This window comes from Anser brachyrhynchus, assembly GCF_964034855.1.
Source record: "Anser brachyrhynchus genome assembly, chromosome: 2".
Lineage (NCBI taxonomy): Eukaryota > Metazoa > Chordata > Aves > Anseriformes > Anatidae > Anser > Anser brachyrhynchus.
Window position 1 is genome coordinate 119,635,800 of NC_137695.1, and position 24,009 is coordinate 119,659,808.

General features: G+C 39.4%; 1 protein-coding gene across 4 annotated transcripts in view; it reads right to left on the reverse strand.

Annotated features, from left to right (window-relative positions):
* Positions 1-22,553, reverse strand: part of RB1CC1 (RB1 inducible coiled-coil 1) — a 77,627-nt gene extending 55,074 nt beyond the window's left edge. For 3 of the 4 annotated variants that reach the window (XM_080580595.1, XM_080580594.1, XM_080580596.1), the window contains exons 1-5: positions 22,378-22,553; positions 10,109-10,224; positions 8,105-8,232; positions 5,122-5,248; positions 4,695-4,865 (exon numbers count right to left, since the gene is read on the reverse strand). In XM_080580595.1, the coding sequence (XP_080436721.1) occupies positions 4,695-4,865; positions 5,122-5,248; positions 8,105-8,175 (369 nt within the window). In that variant the 5' untranslated portion in view covers positions 8,176-8,232; positions 10,109-10,224; positions 22,378-22,553. Of the gene's footprint in view, positions 1-4,694; positions 4,866-5,121; positions 5,249-8,104; positions 8,233-10,108; positions 10,225-22,377 lie in introns of those variants that run through there. The other variant, XM_080580597.1, reaches the window with a different exon arrangement.
* Between the last annotated feature and the right edge of the window lie 1,456 nt (positions 22,554-24,009).

The following is a 24,009-nucleotide window of genomic DNA, read 5'->3' on the forward strand; positions in this document are numbered from 1 at the left end:
TTTTAGCCAGAGGGCAACCAGGATACTTGGACATAAAATGAAAATAGGCTTAGAAAGTTGCTTTAACTGCTGTTTAAAAGCCAGACAGTAGATGAAACAAACACTGAACAAGGAAAAGATGATTAAAAAAAGTTTAAAACACTAAGACATCACCACATTTGACAAAAGCTACGGAAAGTATTTCAGGTTAATCAGCGAAAGAGCAAATTGTGGTAACAGATACAGCTTCTTTAAAGTTTTTATACTGTGAATTTTATGTAATGATATCTCCAGTTAAAAAAAAAAAACACACATACACCTTAAGGAAATTTGTTTAAGTGTTAAATTCAGGAAACGAAAAAGAAAATAATTTATCTTGATATGGGTAGTTATAGTACAGTGGAAAACCAAACAGGTGGCAATAAGCTTGACACAGGAAGGACTTTTGGTTAGGAGGTATTAAAACCTAAAAAAAGACTAAATGTAAGTTAATGAAATTAGCTCCAATCAGAAAATAAGAAAATTAACATCTCTATACCACGTGGATAAAAAGTTACAAGAATGCAAACATTCTGTAGGACTTTTAAAGTTCCTTGTTTAAGCAAAATCTATATTTGTAAGTGGAATTAACTTGGCTCATTCAAGTCATAAAAGCAGTTGAGCTATTCATGTGACAATGGCTCATTAACGTAGGTGAGAGCAACATCTGAAAGAGAAAAATGCAGGCCATGAAAAACAAACAGTCTTCCATGAATATTACTGAAAAATGTTACAGTTCTGCATATTTTTTCCCTCCCGATGATTCTAAATTACTGACCTGGAAGAAAAAAAACAAGCCATGAAGTTGCAAAGCTTACGCAGATTTCTTAAGAAACTCTTTAACAATAATTCCAACTATAATTATGCTGCTATAACTACGTTCCTGAAGAAATACACAGAATATGACTATTTACCCAACTCAGAATATTTGAGCTATCTGTAAGGCAGGAAAAAAACAGGGCCTCCACTGCGAACTAAAAGATAACTTTTGTTTTACCTGAACAGTAACCAAGGATGTCAGAAGATTATGACAAAAAACAGAAATCTAAATCAGTGGTGGTCAGCTCTAGCTGCCCATCTAACAAAGGAAAGATGGGAAACAAGATTTTAGGCAGGCAAAAAAAACAACGAGGAAGAAAATAAATACACAGACTAAGAGAAATACTTGTTAAAGGAAAATGTAGAACTACTTTTTACTGCAAACAAGTTTTTAAAACATCATATCCAGAAAGTGAATCAGATATCTGTCAGCTTTCTCTACAGTACAAATAAAGTTCAAAATAAGGTAAGATAAAAAAAATACCTTTTCATACTGTTTTACAGCATAATACAACCCATGGAAAAACTGATCAAATTCAGAAGTTTTCAGGAAGACTTAAAACAAGGGAAAACTAAGATGACAACAAAATCCATTACACCCTGAAACGTATATAACACTCCATACAAGAAAATAAGTTTGCCTATTACTAAATTAGAAGCAGGCCATGTGCTACAAGAGATAACCAAGAATAGTTACTGTACTCCTGCACGGTAAATTAGAAGTCATCTTCTAAGCAATTTTTACTATTTCACATACTGTCTTACTATTTCTTATAAAATCTGATTTTAAAGTTATACTGCATATCTTCTGGGCAGAAGAGATAGTAAATTAAATGTAAACTGGCAGATATCTAATTCTCCTCTACTTTTAAGTAGTTGCACATCACTGTTTCTTATTATTGACAATAAGATTTTGTAATCATAACAATTTAGATTGAGATTTCTATTCTAATACAAAACATATTTAAATGTAATTAATACTTACTATTAATGCATGACAATTATTTAAGTTCCCTAAACAATTACAACAGGCAAAACCACCATCAAGTACTGTAACTGTTTTTCTGGTAACACAAATTGTCTCTAAAATTAATTAAAAGATAAGCCTTCAATCATTATACTGCAGATTTTTCATGCCCATTTTGCATGAAATCTAGTGTACAGTATAGTCAGTGTGGTTTTGGATGCATCATTCTCACAACTACAGAGGTTCAGAGCCTCTCTTCCTCTCCCCAGATCTTAATTTTGAGAAGGACTAATATCCCATGTTCCATCTTCCTCCCAGACCAGAGGCTTACAATGAAGCTTGAAGAAGATTAATGATCTAACCACATTTCTAGCCTTTCTCTAATTTCTTCTGAATTACTGCTCAATGTGCTTCAAGTAAGCATCATGAAAGGCTGTAGTAACACTGCAATACTCCTTTATAATACTCCTTTATGAAGTCTTCACACCCTGGCATATCTCAAGTCAGGTTAGACTATTTACTCATCTTCTATGATACAGAGCTGTTTTCTTAGCATTCCCCTCAACTCTCAGAAAAGCACCCAAAGCATTTTCACAGCCAAATACAGAGCCCATGATTTTGAAATATTTCAAATATTGGACAAAGCTAACTGACGGTATAAAGGCACATCAGATTTAAGAACATAACTAGATATTCAGTCTTTATTATTTTTTTTTTTAGAAAAAAATACTATAATTGTTGCCCTTTTACCAGCAGGGAAGAGCTGGAAGAAGTGTGGAACATAGGACAATCTTTTACAAGATCAATGTGCAGGCTAAAACAACAACTCCATTCCACTTAAGTGGATGTTTAAAGACCTTTAAAATACTAAATCCGCCCTCCTTCAACAATAACAACAGATTCCATCAAGCATAGGAAGATTTCTTTACTTGGAAATCAGTTCAGGATCAATCTCTACGCGAACTCCACAGTCTTAAGCTAAATGTTATAGCTCCAGCTGGCCAATAAATGCTGTACTTCACATGGACTTTGAGAGTATTTCTGAAATACGGGTTTCCCTGACAGAAGACTTGCCAACAGAACAAGTCAGTTAAGATATAAGTAATTTAAAAGCAGAAACACTTGAATAAACTTGCTTGCTCTGTGTATTAATACAGCCTTCAGAATTGAGGGGGAAGAGAAGGTAGCACTAACAATCCTTCTCAAGTAGAAGTATACATTAAAAAACACTCCTGGAATATAAAAACTTACTCCACAGGAATCAAATCTGTTTATCTGTCAATGTATAGTAACTTTACTGGGTCAAAATAATAATCGGGAATCCCTGGTGTGTTAATTTTTCCCCTTCAGAGATGGGGAAAACAAAGGAGAGAAAACATCAACAATTAGAAACACGAAACTCATTAATACCACCTCTTCAAGTAAAGTTCATACATAAATACCAGAACTCCCATTCATATCAAATCAATTAATACGTTAAGCATTTAACAGACACTAGTCTTACTGACTTTTATAAAATCCTTTTAACACCTCAGAAAAATCAGTATTTCAGTCTCAGCTGCTGAAAAAACAATCTTCACACTCCTCAAGTAAGGAGCACAAATGAAAACCTCCTACTCCTAGATGAATTCACATCTATATCTACTCTTTTCAGTCTGACAGTCATATGATTCACAGATCCCTAATTACTCAAGGTCTTATTTACTAAGTCAGCAATAACTGTCAACAGGTGGTAGATGGAAGAAGAGTGTTTATTGGACTTGATCCTTGCCTTAAATTAGACAGGATGTCAATGTTAGATTATTCAAGCTAACCTCCCCACTCCTGATAGACCAAGGGGGAAAAAAAGCAAAAAGAAACTCTGTGCTATATGCATGACTTGGCACTTTTCTCTGAATTCTTCTGTACAGTATTTAAATAGTACATCATTTAAAATACAAAATACTCTTTTGGACTGCCTTAATGTTATTACTGAAACTTGCAAATGATTACCAAGACAACATGCTAAAAGCATGAATTACTATTCAGTCTGTGCTAAATGCTACACAACCACTAACCCACTCCTAACTGTTGGAAATCTAAATAATTATTAGAGACGGTTTTTTAAATAATTATTAGAGACTGTATTATTTAACGCATTTAGAATGTAAAATTTGAAAAGGAAAATGAGGACAGCATTTCGTAACACAAAGAAACGCAATTAGTTCAGCTACTGCGCACATCACATTCTAGAACATGCAGCCGTTCATACTGCTTGCACACTTGGTATTTTACTACCCTTGTTGCAGGGTAGCCCACTCCTCAAAGTAATATGAAATAATAAAATTGTAATTCTAACAAGTTTGCTTTCTATGCAAGTAGAAGCCAGCACTCAATAAGAAAACACGTGAAAGACATTTTGGGAAAATGAATCTTAGTTTTGCATGTCTACACAACTGGTGAGAAATCTATAAGAGGAAACAGGAGGTTGGAAAGGTACTTTGAAAAAGATCACACTGCAAGTTTTCTATCTGGGTTAATACTGTTTCTGAACTAACAAACTTTTCTGTCTTCAAGTTGAGACAGACTAAAGTCACTGAAAATGAGGCAGGGAATTGAGGCACGAGTCCAAAGAAACCAGATTTCTTTCATTTTGCCAGTGCTGGAAACATACGCATCCATAAAGCCATACTACAATTTGCTTTCTAAAGCAGCTTTGAAAATGCTACAGAAGCACATTTTAGTACCTATCTTGAAAATTACAGACAAAGGCTTCAAAGAATAGATCATTAATAGTATATCATTTTCACTGTCTTCTGACAAAACTCCTTCAAAATTTGCATCAAGTTACTGCTCTGACATAAAAAGGGTATTGTCCTTTTGTGCGCAAGTACACTACAAATCTACTTACCACAGCAAGTTGGGTCCGTGATGCTACCGTATGAAAAACTGCAGGCATCATTAGAGACTCTTCTACTTTCAATTCCATCTCATTCTCCGCTGAAAACGTAGTTTTCGGGATAGCTGGGGGACGCTCACACAAGATCATTTCTTTGTTGAATAAGAAAATTGGGTTGGTGTCCTACACTCAAGAAGAAAGTGAAACCACACATTTAGTAAAGGTATCATTCAGTCACCAGTTATTCCATCATATGGGTAATATGTCTTAAGACCATGTTAAAATCCACATGTATAAACTAAATAGATAAAAAAGGTTTCTCAAATGAAAGAAATTCAGCAAACATGATATACTGTAGAAAAATACTTAAAAATCCTTTACTAAAAGAGTTTTTTCTTCCCCTACCACAGCTTAAATGACAAATGCAGTATGCACTTACTGTTCCAGCACTGTAACTACACACTCTTCTGTCTGGTGCCATACACTCTCCTCCATTGACAACCAGTACCTGGTGCTGAATGGCAATCTTATACTTTGTTTGTATTGCATGTTTCAGATCAGCCACACTGAAAAAAAAACGGGGGATAAGATGACAATAAAAACGTTTGTGTGTCTAATTTCACATGTTCCTGTAATATAGACAGGCAACTTGTCTGTTTCAAGGCAGGACTTGTTACATTTGCATTCTGCACAATGAAATATCTGTAAGTTCGTAAAGGCTGTAATATGTTGTATTCTGGATATCCACCTAACAAGCTATCACCTAAAGGAGTAGAGCCTGTAGAACACTGGTATATCATCAGCAATCTTCTTCCAATAAGATCTGATAATGTGCTGAAATTCTAGATCAAATAAAGCATTTACGATAACAACTGTAAAAGTCGTATTATGTTCTTTGAATGCTTACTTTATGAGCATACAAATGACTTCCTGAAATTCTATAATATGACAACACGAGTACTCAACACTTCATTAAGCCTAATTTAAGCACATTTCCACTTAATCAACTCTGATTGATTTACAGTACATGAAGCACAGTACAATGCTCAACTGACAGGAAATTCAATCAATGAATATGCAACAAACGAATATAAACATTGCAGACATGTTTAATGCAAAAACAGTAGACCAGTAAGCCACCCCTGCTTTCATTCAGCATCCTAGCAGCTTTAATTCCAGGTGATGACATCCTCATGACACTGCTTACTTTAACAATTCTAGACTTTGTCTCAAAGACACAAACAAAGAATTCGTGAATATGATACAGTAACTGACTAAAACTATAATACACAGTGGTGACAACTGAGCAAAGGCACTGAAAAGCTTCAGATTATCAAGTGAATAATCAACGTAAGCATCACTGGTTTTGATATTATTAGCAGGAATCAAAACAAAGTTACTGGCTATAAGGTACTTGAAAAAATAAAGATCTGTTACCTAATATAGCCTACAAACACCTCAAACACAGGCTAGTACTCACTAGCTGTGTTACAAAAAGAATTCACCTATCATCCCCGTGTTTATTCAGAAAACTGATTGGCACACATTCAAGGAGATAGGCAAAGAACCCAAGAAAAAGGTCTTGCTAAGAAGAGCAAGTGTCTACAGACATACAGAACACAAAGTTAAACTACTCAGCTGAATAGTCTTGTATTTTGTCTCGTCCACCACTTTTTCCTCAAAAAATAACACACAGAGCAAAAAGTTGGCCCGTGCCAGGCTATTAGATACCCTGTCTGGCAGTTCAAATGCTGCACCTCATCATGATTTAGGCGATTTTGAGATCTCAGTGTACTAGATGACACACAGAGGTACTGACGTCTGCAAATCACGGAATCATAGAATAACTTAGGTTGGCAAATATGCTTAAGATCATGAAGTCCAACCATCAACCTAAAACTTTCAAGTACACCACTAAACCATGTCCCTAAGCACCACATCCACACATCTTTTAAATACCTCCAAGGATGGTGACACGTCCCTGGCTAGCCTGTTCCAATACCTAATCACCCTCTCCTGATTTCTAATCTAAAGCTTCCCCAGCATAACCTGAGGCTATTTAATTGTGTCCTGACAGTTGTCACTTGAGAAAAGTGTCACATCCTCCTTGCTGCAATCTCCTTTCAGGTAGTTGTAGAAAGTGATGAGGTCTCCCCTCAGTATCTTCTTCTCCAGACTGAACAACCCCAGTTTCCTCAGTCACTCCTCAGATCTTATTTTCTAGTCCCTTCACCAGCTTCGTAACTCAGTAGATCCAAAATAGCTGTGGTATTTTATTTCATCCCCAATACTATCCTCAGTTAGCTTTGCAAAACAGCATACAAAATCATTCAATGCATGCAGTGTTAGGGCTCTTCCAGCTCAAAAGTTTCAAAATCATGATTCAACAAGTGAATTTGGAAAGTTACAAACAGAAATTCAGGAGTATGGTAACAACGGACTTCATTACAAAAATCCATGGAAGTCTTTCAATCAACATTATCTAGCACATGTAACAGCATGTACATGAATTACTTGCAACTCATTCACCACTAACAGAATATGAAGACAACAGGTCAGGTTGGCTCTTGCTAGCTCCAAGGCTCATGGGCTATGATGATGTTACACAAGATTTATTGTATTAGATCAGAGTTCTACATGAGAACAAGTGTAGATGGTATAATACACTTAGTATATCTAAGTCTCTCTAAAGCATCATTAAGGTTGCAAGATGCATTTAATATGCAGTGGGGAAAAAAAAGTTGTAAAGTCGTTGGGATTTGACTGGTAATCTAACACACTGCTCACATTTCAAACAGTTCACAGTTTGGACGTTTATGTTTTATATAGAGAACGCTGTAAGATATGCTAGAGCCTATGCTAGAACATATGACAGAACCAAGTTTTTCCCATCCTGGAACATATGACAAAAACCTATACGCCAGTTCTTCAGCATCTAGTCTAAAACATTACAGAACACATTTTCTTCAAGATGTATAAATACTGCGAGTAGAAAAAACAATCCGCAGAACTTATTTTATGATACCAATAAACAAAAATGCTGTTCAATAAAAGATCACAAAAGACCAGAAGTAAATCTGACAGTTTTTCCAAAATGTAATCCCAAATATAACACCAGATAGAGCTAAGATCAAGTAAATAACACCTACATCCTATGTCACTACTGCAGAAAGTAACCTCCCTGCGCTTTCATGGGACCTCACAGAAGCACAACCACCTGCAAGACACTGAAAATGCTAATAAAAAAATCCCCAATTCACTGAAATACATGAAAACCTAGTGGGGGGGAACTATGTGGACATACTCAAAAAACAATTGAGTATCAACTCTCAAGAACTCATTATACAAAAAAACAAAGCATATACCACTTCTTTTATTTATTAAAAAAAATCAAACAATACAAGACTAATTTACTTTCTTACTTTTGTACAGCAAGTTCTGTGTCAAAGGTTAGGGTAGTTCCAGTGTTGACCAGAAATACATATAGCTTCATGATGATTTCTTTAGGTCTCTGAAGTTTATAATTTCCACTCTTAAAATCATCTAGAAACTGAAAAAAAAGATTGAAGTGTATTTCACATATGAGTTATGAAAAAGTACGTACATGCTTTTGAAAGAAACACTTTTAGCTACGTAGTGGGTTAATATATCAGCTCTCATATTCTGCAGTTCTTTTGCTGCTAGTAAACATACAGATGCTTCTCTTACGAGAAACACAGGCACAGGAGGGCATTCTCATATGCGGATGGGCTAGAACGCATGAAATTATACACTGGGGAAAGACAGGAAGGAGAGAAGACAACTTTCAGTTGCAGAGGCCATCATCTGGCATGATTACCTGGCTTTTGTCAGTTATGAAATATATTTTTAAATCCCCAGATAATCATTTCTGGTTATCTTTTCTACACTTTACAAATAGCAGCATGGTCTAAGCTGTAAGTATTCATTCCCCAACCTAGATCAAAGTTTACCTATCCCTATGCATAATTTTTTTCCTCTCAGATATACAGAAACAGTATCAATAAAAAAAATTGCTGAAATTAGTTTTTTAAAAGCTATTAGGTAATTACAGACAGATAAAAAAATACAGATTTCCCTTTGTTTTCAGCACTGCTAAATCTGTAGCTACCTTCTTAGTCACTACTAGCCACTATGGAGCGATCAAAGAAACATTGGACATTTTCACTCATGTACCCTACAAGTTTCTGGATTAATGACTATAAGCAAGCACATGTTTTTCCAGAGTACATAATAGAAGAAAAACATTTAATTGCTTTGCAAGACATTCTCAGATTTGATATTCTACCCCTGAAATATTCCATACCTCCAGGCCTTTTTCTCCACACTAACAGAGTGGCTGCAAAAGTACACTGTCACTGCAGTCACTAATGCACTGCTGTTTTTTGTTTTTTTTTTTTTGTTTGTTTTTTTTTTTGTTTTTTTTTGATGTGAAAAGAGTGATGAAAAGTTAAGCTGGAGAAGTTTTAGACTCAGCAATATTCCTACGTCATTACAAGAATGACTTTTTGGATTAAATTACTTCACAGGAAGAATAAGTAGTCCTCCTTTCCCTGAAATAAGAGGAAAACACACAAGACCCACACAGCTATTTGTATTATTTTAAAATGAGTTTGAAAATGCATTTATCTTTGTCTACACAGACAAAAAAATCTGACAGACCACAAAGAAAAATAACAAAATAACCATTAAAGTGTGTGAGGGGTCGGAAGATAGTTCTACCAGAAGAACAATTCCAGAAAGTCATTAACAGCTTTTTTTCAAGAATGACTTTCTGCACACTTTTCAAGCATGAACATAAACTAGTCAAGACATGCATTTTAACAACAAGGCTTAGAAAGAGAACTGTGTCAAATAACAAAAGCCTTAGTAAGGAATATACTCTATTAAAAAACTTACTAGACATACAAGAATTCCTGAATCTCAAGAACATACTAGCAGTAATTCATTGATTATTTCTATAGCTTAGGCCAGTGAATTTAATAGTCTCATGAGCACAGAGAGACTTCATTTGCCAAAAGTGTGCTTCATTTGCAACTATGGTCCATATAAAATTAGAAATACACATGTTAAATACAACATTTAAAACAAGTACCACGGAGCACGTAAAAGCTGCTGTTCTTGTCTTTCCCACCTAAGCAGAGTAAAATACTTGTATAGTATCTAGTTTTCACAGAAACATTACTTTGCAAGCCTGAGTGGTATTTAATAGACAATCTGTCCTGAAACATCATTTATTCATGTACACAAAGTGAAATTTTAATTGATACACCCCATTCTTAACACTGTGGCTAACCATTTAAAGCTTCTAAAGAAAAAACTGCATCAAGATCAGAAATATTTATGACAGCATCTGCCACACATGCATCAGTCTCAAACTTTTCAACTTCAAGCAAAGAAAGAATTACCTTCAGGCACTATACAAAGCTATCACCTTCTTCAAATACACAGGGAGAATAAATGCCTGCTCGCTTTACTTGATTTTGGCAACAGAGTAGCATGACTGTTCAAAACCAGAGAAGATCTGTAAAGAAAAGATACAGAATGTAATTACTGGTACCATTAAAACATCAGGATTTTATGGTTATCGCTGTATTTAACACTGAAGCCAAAGTATATGCCAATACTAGAAAGAATTATGTAGGTTTTTTTTTTTTTTTAAATTAACAGTGACATCCAGTTGTAAGTCTACGCAAAGCTATTACACACCTTAGTACTTTTCCCCACAAGTTCAATTTAAAATCACTGCAACATTTTTCAGTATTTACAAGGAGGTAAAGTTAGTTCACTAAAAAGAACTGCTTGTATTTCCATTAACCAAAAGTGTTCTTCAGAACTGGCGCAAAATTCTGATACGATGCTAAGAGTAATGCTGATATGGTGCTAAGCTTCAAAACACAATGCAATTGATCTGAGAAAAAAGAGAGTAAAGAGGCATTTTCCTAAACTGAAGATGTTACCAGACCCAGCTGCTCATCACTGGCATCTTTGCCATGGGCTTCCTCTCCCAGAAATGCTGTTAAAAATACAACAACCAAAGTGAGCCAGATCAGCAAAAGTGGTCTTTTAAAGCCAATTTAGTTCATTTTAACTGCTATCAGTTTGATAGCACGCTGAAGGAGAAGGAGCCCTTGGCAAGGAGGCGGTGACAAGCAGCAGGGCTCAGTAACTCGTTCAGTTCAACTGGTACAAAAGCAGTCAGGAAATCGCACAATCAAACTGAAACAAACGTTATTTCTACCATGTTAATACCCTAGCAAGCTCTCTGAGAAGATGATCAGGCACTATAAAGGGTGATAATCCACTACTAAAAATAGGATTGCTGAAGCCCCAAAACCATTAGAACATGTAACTTGTTTTACGCAACTCATGCCTCTAACAGTAAATTGGAAACAAACTCTCTTCATCCTGAATTTGTAAACATTATGATGGAGAGGAAGATTACACAACTGCATTTTACGTGCATGGAACAGATGGCAGTTTGTCAGGCAGTTTGTTATTTGAACTTTTAAGTTATCTTTCTCCATTCCTGCACACTCCCTCTTTCCTCCCATTCAAAAGGCACATACATCACCCGGTCAGAAGTAAAGGTGCAGTATGACGAAAAAAGCAATGTGCTTAAGTATCACCATTGGAAAAAGTACTAACTGAAGCATCCTCCTTTGGCTATCAGCAGTTTTACTCAAGCAAAATAAATTTATGAATACTTGCTTTAGACTGAAGTAATGAGTGTTACCATAAATCATAAGAAACTACTTCTACCACAAAGAAGGACCCCAGTACTATAACCTCTATCCTTCTACTTCCTCTGAGACCATTCAGAAGTCAGAAACCAAGTATTGTTTCTTCCACCCAACACTTCACCAAACAAGCTAACAAACAATCCTGAGGGAACTGAAGTATGCTCAGACAAGCAGGACAAATTTTTATGTTCACACTGTTAGGTTACTATTTAAAGAAGAAGGAAAAAAAAAAGTAGAGTTTACCCACTCCCACTCCCAAGGTTGCCACAAAATTCATTAAGTACTTCCACAAACAGAGGAGTCACATGAAGCAAGATTTTAGAAAATATATGCTTTGAATGCTGAGTTTTCCCGCACGTTCCCTAAGGAATAAGGAAGGCAGGCTGCAGCCCTCCATCCAGCAGGGGCCATCATCTGAAGACAGGACCAAGGGTCTCCCAGGCTGCTTCTTTTCTCAACACTTGAAGAAACTTAACATTGAGAGCTCCCACTATTCTCGCATTTCTGGATAATGCCTGCCCGAGTTTGCCCAATAACATCCAAGATTAATTAAAGGGAGATAGATACACATGAAATTCAGTCACAGGTGCCTCAGTCTTTTTTCTTCAAAAAGGTTAAAGTAGGCTAACACAAGTAAGGTCAGCTCCATACCACAAATCAGCTTTTAGGTTTGTTCCTAGAATTCAAGAACATGATTCAGCAGTAACACAAGTTTTTAACATAAGCTTGGAGTGAAAATCAGGAACCATCAAGTTTCAACAGAACATACCCATAAACAAATACATTTTATTACTCTTCTGCTTGCATTACTTCAATAGTATGTTAAGAGAATTTCACAATGCGTTACACTGTTACATAATATACAAGTGTTAGTTAGGATTTTTAGTGTTACACTGATGAATTATTTCCAGCAACTTTAAAAGAGGTTGAAAAATTACAAAATTTGACAACTACTGAAGACAAAGCTGCTAACTATGTAATTAGAAGCTGTAATGAAATGACTCGTCCACCCACATTTGTTGTCTGAACTGCATGACCTGCCTGCACCATTAGGTCAATGCTATCATAGAAATAAGATCTTTCAAGTCACGGGGTGGAAGCTTATATGATCAACACCCACGAATTATTGACAACGTCATTTAAAAGTGCCCAAAATTTGAAAAGAGGAATTGCTGTAGTAACCGCCGGAGCAGACAGAACATAGTACAAATGAATATAAAAAATGATTAAGATGATAAAAAGTGAAGGTAAGAATAGCACAAAGCAGAAAAACCTTCAAGAAGTGACTCAGATGTGTATTTTGTTACATTAGCTAATGCCAAAAACAGCCAGGAATATGTTATGCTGACAATATAACATTTATTTCATTGCTCCATGTTGTGTTTACATTGCAATACAATTACATCTGCTTCACTTCACAAGAATATTGCAAGCTTGTCCTATCCAATATAAACTCTGAAACACAACTGTGAACTTCTGAAGTCTGTGTTGATCAATACTTTCAATGTATGCTGTTTAGAAATTTTAAAATGCAGCTTATTTAGTTCAGAATATGCTCATTATTTCTACATCTTTAAAAGGAAATGAATGTCTGTTTACAGACCTTCCCTTTTTGTAACTACAGCACAGACATGATGGGTTTCACAGCACTCCACAAATAATCCTATGGCTACATTAACCATCCACTTCTCCCACTAAGTGCAGAATCCCTGCTCCATCATCCCACCCCGCCTGTTCCACTGCTTCACAGTGCAATTCTTTCCAACTTCACTAACCCAAACACTAGAATACAGCATGCAGGGTAGGACAAAGACAGCAATCAATGTTTATTATTGCTGTTTGTGTTTAAAGGGGCATCATCAACTTCACTTTAAATTTATCAGGTTTCCTCTACAATATTCTAGTATTTCAGTTTGCGCTTTTTTTTTTTTCCTCCTCTCTCTCTCACCTTTGTGTGTTTCTTTGTGTGTGTTTTTTTTTGGTATCTCATTTTCCATGCCTCCTTTATAAACCGGGTTGTTCAAGTTTCGTCTGTAATCCAAGTTATTAATACATTTTTATTTAAGCACCTAGAACTTAAAACTACATTATGTCAAAGTCATGGCTTCCCTTAAAACCGATGGGTTCAAGAGGGAACAGCAATGCATCAGCAGTATAGGGTACCTTTCTTTTAGTGGGGAAGCGTTACTTCATATCTGCAAAGTAAGTGCTGTACTCATCAGTGCTTCACCTCCAAGGTCAGAGTGGACCAAGGAGACTGAACTCCTTTCCCCCCGTGCTTATCTCCGGGTTGGAAGGAGCATGGCTCTAAAAACAGACAGAACTAGCTTTTAAGTACCTAAGCAGGGCAGTACCCTCGTTATTCACTCAAAAGCCTGCAATTTTCCACATTGCTAATGATTAGACATTGCAATAGCTCTTTATGAACATCATCTGTATAAGCTAATAAAGGATAGTTCTCTTCTCTTACTGAGGCTACGTTACAAGTAATAGATATTGCCCCCAACATGAGTCACAAATATTACCTGTGATTACAAGGGCCTGGTTTCTCACAGGGGATCAGTGTTGAATTCCTACCTCCCAAAAGGGCAATTCATCCGAGGTGAAGTCTGACAAGTCTGTCACATGCTAAAAAGACTTATATTGTATTCCTCATTCACTGAACATCGTATGTGGATTACATCTTTCCTCAAGGAGAATATGCCTTCATTACCTCTGGGGATGGAGAACCAACTCTGGAGCACATTATCATTTTATTAAGCTGCCCTTCATGTCCATGCAGCAAAAATTTAAGTTTTGCCTTTGAGCTGCTGCAATTCCTGTGATCTCACCTTGCTCTCCTCTGAGCAGGATTTCCTGTTTCACTTCAACTTAGGCAACTCTATAATAGACGAAGTAGTAGACTAGCACAGAATGTTCCTTCCAATTCAATTTGCTTTCTTCTACAAATCTGTGTTCTACCTCTATTTTCCTTCCTTTTTTTCTGGTGCCCTTCTAAAAAAAAAATCTCTTGATCTAGCTTCCACACCTCACTTCAGAAGCAAAGTGATTTAAATGTGATTTAAACATCACATTTCCTAATATCAAAGGAGAGGGAACATAGAGACTAAAGTTGAATTTAAGGAAAAAAACACCTTTCTTCATGCTGTAAGATCACCTCTAAAAGCAGATGTCAAGGAGCTTTCCTCATTATTGCCACCAATGCTTCTAACCAAAAATCTCTTAATTTTGCAAAAGACCACTGCAACCACCCAGAAAAAAAGACAGGATGACCTCACTACATTCTTCACTAATATTTTTAGCAACACAAACAGCTTCATTTCTAAAACACAATGCAAATGCATACCCTTATCTGGGCAACTGAAAGGAAACATGCTTTAAGAGGCACTTCAAAAAACAAATTCCAAACTTCTTCAATAAATCATGGAATGGTTTGGGTTGGAAGGGACCTTAAAGATCCCATGTTCCAACCTCCCTGCCATGGGCAAGGGCAATTCCCACTAGATCAGATTGCTCAGAGTCCCATCCAGCCTGGCCTTTGAACACCTCCAGGGATGGGGCATCCACAGCTTCTCTGGGCAGCTTGTGCCAGTGCCTCACCACCCTCATAGTAAAGAATTTCTTCCTTATATCTAACCTAAACCTACCCTCTTTTAGTTTAAAGCCACTTGTCCTGTCACTGCACCCCCTGACAAAGAGTCCCTCCCCAGCTTTCCTGTGGGCCCCCTTTAGGTACTGGAAGGACGCTACAAGGTCTCCCCAGCACCTTTTCTTCAGGCTGAACATCCACAGCTCTCTCAGCCTGTCTTCATATGAGAGGTGCTCCAACCCTCTGATCACTTTCGTGGCCCTCCTCTGGACCTGCTCTAACAGCCCCACATCCTGTTTGTGCTGGGGGCCCCAGACCTGGACGCAGCACTCCAGGTGGGGCCTCACAAGGGCAGAGCAGAGGGGCACAATCACCTCCCTTGCCCTGCTGACCACGCTGCTTTTAATACTGCCCATGATACGGCTGGCTGTGCTGCCTGACGGATCTACAACAGGACCTCTCCTGACCCAGATGCAGAGAGAAACCCCATCGCCCACCCCTTCAAAAAGTTTTAAACCAGGCCACACCTAATGACTAAGACACATGTTACTCCAGGTGGAAATCCCATCTCCCACGGCCACCTTACAACAAGTCCTAAAAATCTCATGTTGAAGCCACAGTGTAGTAGTCTTCAAGAAAGGCTGTCAATCCCTGACATCTGCAAGGTGCCATCTGGAGCTCTATTTATACTGTGCTGAGATGTGCGTCAGGCACAGAAGCAGTTACTTAATTAAAGAGTCTCCGACAGTCCCTGCCTCGTTAGCAGCCCTCACAGCCACAGGCTGGTCAGCAAAGCAAGTCCCTTCCACTCTGAAGGCAGGAAAGGAGCTGCAATTTTGCACAGGAACCAGGAAACGTGCCAAGTCCCTACTTCCCAATTCACTAAAAGGGGAATTTCAAAACTCAGTAATTCAGAACGTAAGAGGCATTTTTTACTTTTATTTTCATTGGGCATTTTGGCACGATGCCAACTTTGTGCTTAGCTTTTCACAAAATAGGTGTTACGCATGACCATCGTATGTATGAATAAAGGAGCAACTCAGAATTATGTGGGAGCTAGTTCTGCTCTCCCTGCCAGCAGGGCAGGTGCAGCGAGACCCTCACAGGTCCCCAACACCACCAAGGGTGGAAGAGCACGAGACCAGAAGCGACTGCAGCCAGGCAGGTAAGAAAACATGGTGCCTCAAAGAGTAACTTTGAAACTGATGTGGCCCAAACAATGCAGCTTCTTTCAAGTTCAGACAGAACTTGTACCAGGAACTGTAAGAAAAGAATAGTTTCAAGCATGTTTATGAGGCAAAGAGCATATTATTAGACATTATGTCGCGATGCCGTATGTATATAATTATAAAACTTCAGTTCTGAGGGCTAGCATCTATTTACATGACTCTTTTCACTGTATTTGTGCCAAAACACAATCCACATAAAGAATCATGCAAAAGTTCTTCTCTAACAGAAAAAAAAAAAAGTTGACTGGCTTTTGCAAAACCCCACATCTCTTATCTGTCAGAAAGTGAAATTTCTGTGCCTTGGTTAACAAGTAGAAGTTGGAAAACAAATCAAGGTTTTCTGACATTCTTATTGCTAGGAAACAGCCCACAGCTTGTAAAAGTGCTTTTTCTTTTTTTCTTTTTTTTTTTTTTAATTGATGGAAACAGTCTTTGCACAGCTGCCTGCAACTTTGTCTTTTGCAAAGTTAACTGAAGGTTTAGTCAGCTTTTTTTTTTTTAAAGTGTAATTTTGCCAGACTACACATCTCTCTCCAATTATGGAGATTAATACTTTGCAAAGAATGGTGCTTTTGGGTATGTAGAGCTTCAGGTGGTTTTATTCAAGTTACTGACTGACTCCATACTGGTGGGGAGGTTTCCCTGTAATAAGCTCTTTTAAAAATGATTAGCATGTAAAATTACGCAGTGTTTGCAAACAATTCTGCAAGAAACAGCCAACAAAAATTCCTGTACTTCTCACATCAAAATCAGACAAGTCAGCAGCAATGCCTCTCCTTCTTTACCACTCTCCCTCTGGCTAACCAAGACCACAAACACTGATTAGAGCACGAGCAGCAGCGTCCCCTCCTCAGCCAGTTGTCCTTCTGCTCCTCTCCCTGCATCAACTTTCAGTTGTGCAACTTTCCATAGTTAGATGCAGAAAACCAGATTACTTTGCTGTAGCAAGTTTGAAACAACACTACCATAATCATGGTAAAATCTTCAAATAATCAGCAACTTCCAAAACAGTTTCAAACTTTTTCTTCTTCATGTGGATACTTACGAACATGCAGAGTTCGTATCCTCCCTATGAACACATTTCAAAAAAAATCACATATAGATTTTTGGCAAATCAGCTTACTGCTCTATTTGCATATTACATAATTACAAATCTACTTCAGGTCTCTATTGGAATCAATCTGAAAGATAACAGCAATGTATCAAGAAATGAGAAGCGCAGGATGGGTATGAAGAATATTATTAAACAGCTTCTTGAAGTTCGATTTTACTTTCTCTTCAGCTAGCATCTTTACCTTTCTTGGCTAAATCTTTGGCAGTTTAAAACAACTAACAAAGTGCATCAATAAATCCTTCCATGGAATATCACCAACTTATGAAACAGACAACCTCAGACAAAAAAACACAGACAACAAAACCCACAACTCTTTATGTATGACAACTGTACCCCCACCTTATTAAACTCTGGTTGTGTTGACAGAACATTAATGTGAAATTGCTTTGTTGTATCATATACCTATGAATTGAAAAAAAAGCATATTTTATCTTTGAGTCTTCCACATAAGACAAGTAAAGGCAAATTTACACACTCCACCCCCTCTTTTTGTTCAGACTGAGATGAGAAGTTTTCTAAGAGATACTTCAGGGTTTTTGTTTAAAGTGTTAATTCGGTTTACATCAAGTTTCTTCCAATTAGTAGGTAACAAGTATCTGTACAGAGTATTTTTAATTACAATAGACAAATCATCTCAAGTTTACTAGTAAAATACTTGTAATGTAACAATAACATAAGCATTATATACTATAAAATAGCTCCTAGTCCAGTTACACAATATATTCTTACATAACAACCTTCCTTTCATCTGAATTTAATAGAAATACACACACTGGAGGATGGAAAGAAAACTGTATCAATACAAGCACCATTTTATCAGTGTAAACTGCCTAACCCAAGCACAACTACACTAAGTAAGAAACAAATATCCATACTTTTGACATACCATTACAGCTAGTAGGCAGCGATGAACCCAAAATAAAATTTGAGATAAAACACTGACATTTATAATCCCCGCAATATCAGGAAAACACCGCCATTCAAAAGGAAAAAGAATGAAAATTGCTGCAGCCATTTCTGCAACATATGTAACAGACAAAAGAGCGTATTTTACAGAATGGGGCACAAACATTCAACCATATAAAAAGTGGAGATAAATTACAAGATAAGATCAGTTACAAAACAGAATGTGAACACAAAATTTGGGAATTTAGAAGCAGCTATTTCAAACGTTCATAGAAATCAGGTCTCAGCAAAGTGCCATCCTGAACAGACTTTATATTGCAGCTTTGTTAAGAGAGGTCTGATCTGTGAATTCGTGATGAAAGTCTAACTTGCCCTTTAATTACTTCTCCAGTGCCACTTTCTACCTCAAAAATACACATTGCTTTCAATCTGTTCAAACTGAAAACGCCATGCTGGCCTTTCAAACATATCTTCAAGAATAGTAATGAAGATTGCTGTGCTGTGTTTCTATCATACAGACACTAGTTTCAACTCATCTGTCCAAATAAAAAACGGGCAATTCAAATAACGAACACACTACTCCCACACACACACTACCAAAACTTTCCCAATCTCCAGAAAAAAAATAGCAGAAATAGTGTTTCAAAAATAATCCTTAGCAGGTAAGAAAAGCTATTCATAGCAAGAAAAGTTCTGAAGTCGGAGTGGCATAACACAGCCAGACATCTGGGACCCACCTAGCCAACAAAGCAGCTTTACTTTTCATTTTCAATCAACAGGTAATCAATACATATTGGAGAGAAATTCATGTAACACTTCAAGTCTCAGAAAGCAGGCTACCACATTCTACAACAGCTGATTTTCTAGGTACACCCGCTACTAGAGATTTATATACAGCATTCTGTAATCATTTTACCTTGATGTGATAAAGGCAGCAGGCCCAGCTGCAAAATCTCTTCCCAGAAGAAACTGTCAGCATCTTGGATGCACATAAAAAAGCTCCACTAGCAACTGCCATTGGTTGCTTGAGCTCAGAACCCTGCTGGAGCAATGCAAACCCCAACAACAACAGGAAAATACACGCGGGGAGATGGACAGAAGACAAGCAAGAATTCTCCTGACACCCCAGGGGCTTCTCCTAGTCGTCCAAGAGCAACCAGCCCCACCTGAATCTCTGAGCAAAAGTATTTATATCAATAAATTTGTTTTGATATTTCTATCAACAAATATTAACAATCCAGAGATGTTAAAATCCCATTATCTTTAGAAAATATATCCACTTCCAACCCTGCTTACAAAGGGAAACAGCTGACACATGGCTAGTGTCCTCCAACTGAACTCAAAACTGAACTAAAAGCAGATCTGCAATATGAGTTAGCCCACAGAGGAGTGACTTTTGCAATAACCCCCACGGAATCTCTAACTAGTTTCCCGAACAAGTTACTGTTAGTGATTTCTCTATCACCACCAATCACACTGCAAGCTTTTATGACAAAGAAATCATAAAAACTTGTACATGGAAATCATTACTCTGAAAAATTGGATACAAAATGCACACATGAACTCTACCAACTAGGTTAGTAATTTACATGTTATATATATGCATATATATATTTTTTTTGCTTGCTTGGTATCAGTGCATTCAACCAGGCCTTGCAGCATAACATAACATTATGTAAGCCTGCATCTTGTAATCAAGCTTTGCTTCTTCACAGATTACTACTTCTAAGGACCTCACTAACAGCTAATGCTCTGGTGCCAAGTTGGTAGGGTATTAGATTTTTTTTTCCCCTTTTCGGAAACTCCTCGTGTGGTATCATGGAGCTGCAGACCAACATCAGGAGCATAACTGTTCTTGAGCAATACACACATGCAGAAGGAGAGGCATAGCAGCCTGGACACTGTCCAAATGACTCTGGAGCAGCTCGTGAGACAGCCTGGCATGCACACTATACTTTTCAGAGTACCCACCTTACACAACAGTTTTCATTTTGACCTGGTTCATTTTACCGTAGTATGTGAGCAAACCCAAACTTTGCAATACAAGCCTCAAGATCCTCACAGAGCAGAGCCAGTCATCCACTAAAATTATTGCTTTACAAACAAAGGCTTAAGAACACACTGATAACAACCAACCCCACAGGATAACATAAGGAAAACTTTCCAACAATTCTACTCCAACTGTCACTCTCATATCAAAAGGAGCAGAAGGACACACACCATTCCTATCCTCCCACATAAACCTACCTCCAGTTTAACCAGAATAACTGAAATTCTAAGAAATTTACAAGTAGCTTAGAAACTGTTTTTCACTTCAAGTTTTGCAAAATTATGTATAACCTTAGCGAAGTTTGGAGTACACAGAGGGACAAACCATGTTTTAAACAGACAACACAAAAGACCTCAAAATAACCGCTGCCCTCTCCTCCAGTAGGCGCAAATCTGCTTGGTACACTTCTAATTATAAATATGGTAACATGACATGAGGAGAGAGCCAGCCCCTTGAGGAAGATCTCAGACACTACTAACCCAAATCTGTGCCGAGCAAAAGGCCAGATCAATAGATTACAGTGCAATATATAGTGGGGTTGGTTGGTTTTGTGATTTTTTTTTTTTAAACCTACAAAACATACAGCTATTTATACAAAGCGTACAACGTTAACATACCTCCAAAGTGCAGTTACGTCTATCTTACACTAATCTATTATCCCAAAGGTTCCTGCTTCTATTTCTGGGTCCATAACTGGCACTGCTCAAGTCCTTTTCTCCACTTTCTCGGGTAAATTCTCTTCACTATTCCCCATAAAATAAAACCATTTGGAACTCTAGATGGCATTTAGAGTAAGTACAACTGTATCCTCTGCACACTTTTATTTAAACTAAACTTAATGATTTATACATCCAATTTCTTTCTTGCTAGTATTTGTTCTTTGGCGCTAAATTGTAAGGGAAAACATTAATTAACAGCGAAGTCCCTTCTTCATGTGCTTCATCTCCTAAAAACATCCCAAAGTGCTAGATATTAATTTATTTTAGGTCCACAACTTAAATATATCATAAGTGTGCACAAGCTTGCTTTATTGTTATGAAGTGTTTCTAGTACCTAGTACTCCTCATACTACTGCCAAGCCATATGAACTTCAACTCTAAGATGCACCTTTTTCCATCTGCATTATTTTTCCAACGCAGCTGGGATAACTTATACTGTGCAATCAACCCATTGATTTCAGAAGCGGTGTTCTTCCAGAAAGCCTACTACGCCAACCACTTCTCACATTTACGTAGTGGTAGGAAAGACACCCGACCTGCTCATTCTCTCCCAAAGTGAAATACGGGCGCAACTTTAAGCATGAACGCATTGCTCGGCTCGCCGACAGAACTCACCACTTAATTACTTCAGGCATGAAACAGATGGTAGAGTAAAAACAACTACGGCTAAAAGAGGGTTAAACTAACACGTCAAGGTTACTGCTGAGTACCTTGGTTTCAGGCACGAGTTGTTTTTCTTTAATCTCTAGATAAAGTAAAGAAAGACGGCGATGCCAGGCTCTGCTCACGCGATTCCCCCAGCACCCAGGTTAGCAGCCCTACCTCCACCCCGCAGTCAGACAAAACTTTGGGGTCACCGCAGAAGCAAAGCCAGCCCCGGCCGGCCCCGCAGCAAGGGGAAAGCAGGGTAAGGCTGGGCGCGGGGCACGGCTCCCTGGGGAGCAGAAAGAAGCCAAGAGCCGAGAGGGCTGCAGGTCAGCGCTGGCCAGCACGACGTTGCCCTGCCTGCCTGCCTGCCGCCGAGGGCGGGCAGGGAGGCGCAGGCCGGCTGAGTCATCCCTCGGAGCAACTTCGCTGCCAGGGCTCCGCCGTCAAGCCGCGGGCAGGGAGCGCCCCAACCCGCCCTCCCGGGGGTCCCCACCACCACCATCACTACCACCCCCCCCCCCCCCCGTACCCCGACTCCTCGCCTCCCAGCCCTCGCCGAGCCCCCTTGCGGCAAGGCGGTGGAGCCGGGCAGCCCCCCGCCGGCCTCCCCGCGGCTCCCTGCGATGGAACGGGGCGGCCGAGGGGCCCGCGCCCCCCCGCCCTTCCCAGCGCCACTCACCCCGGGGGCCGGCGGCGGCGGCCCCGCGCATCGTGCGGCGGGCGGGCGGCAGCGGCGCCCCCCGGGCCCGGCGGCTGGGCGGGGGCCCCCCGAGCGCTCAGGCAGGCGGGGAGCGGGCGGTGCGGGGCCGGGGGAGCCGGGGCGCAGCCGCCGCCGCTGTTTGTTATTGTCGTCAGCCGCTTCCGGAGCCGGGGAACGCCGGGAGGGGGCGGCCCCGGGGAGGAACCGGGCGGCGGAAGCGGTGGGGCCGGGCCTCGCTTCTCCTCCGCGTAGCGCCGGCGCGGCCGCCGGGCTGATTTCAGCCCCCCCGACGCCTGGGAACGGCCCGCTCTGCCCTCCCCAGGCTGGGGGGATCCTCTCGCCGCCTCCCTGAGTTGGCTCATGAGTTTTTTGTGATTTGTTTTTTGGCACGAAGCAGCCCCTGAGTCTCCTCGGGGGCTGGCCCCTTGTTCCTATGCTGGGAAAGCGAAAATAAACTTTGTACGCCTCGCTTTCGGGTTTCTCTTTTATTTTTGGTTTCTCTAGTGGTCTAGTCACGTACGAAAGAGCAGGATAGCGGGCGGCGTGAGGGGGTTTGCCTCAGCTGCAGGTGGGGGTCACGGTGCTTGGGTTCAGGACATCCCTAGAAGAAGCAAGGCTCCCTTATGTCATATCTTTTCCGTATCATATTCTTGTGTTATATTTTATGCGTATTGTTGGGTCTTATGTACTGCAGCACCGTGACCTCTCCTGTAACCTAAACCATAGGCAGCAGGTCAGGGAATAGAAGAAATTCAAAGCACGATGCCGCGGTCAGAATAGGAAGCAAGCGCATAAGAGGAGGGACGCAAAGTGAGAGCACAGGCATCTCATTTTCAGCCTGCAGGACAGATGCATTTACTAAAATAACTAGGGTCATTATAAAGAACATTTTCTTCCCCCCTCACCTGAGGTTTCTTCTTAGGCCTCTAAGTCTCATCTCGTGCACAGCCCTTCACCCAATTTTATTTTTTCCTTAGTTCATCAGCCAAAAAAACACGCTTCCTCACAAGCTAGACCAGGCTTATGGTTTTCACGGTAAACCCTGAAGTAGTTATTTCTGTCAGGATGAAGAGCTTCCTGCCTGTCTGTCATGTTAAAGACAACAATGAACAGCCACAGCTTGTGCAGACAGGTATTTCTTCTTGGAAAACACTGCTGTGGGATTTGCAAGTAAATAAGGCCTCGTTACCCCCAGTTGCCACCTTGTGGTACCTGATACCGAGCGCTTTCTGACTCCTGCAGCTTGTAGGGAAACGTGGCCTAGTTACCCACATTCTGGAAGATGACTTTGGCACTTCAGAGTACAACCGTGACTGGAGAGGAGAAGGCATTGGTACCGAAATGAGCAGACATAATTTAATGGGAAATATGATCAGGGCAATTGAGCAATTCAGGGCAGCTTTGTGTAATTTAACTTTGATTACTCAGACACTGAAGTGGCAGTGCCAATGGGCCTGGTAGTTTCCTGACAAAGCACCTCTGCCATTCAGGCTTTCAGCAATTCCATAAAGGCTCTAGGCACTGAAGCGCTGTTGTCTTTGACGGCACGTATGGGACACCTTGATTTCAGAGGCAGCTCAGGAAGGACTGAAGCAGGAACAGGAGTAAGCA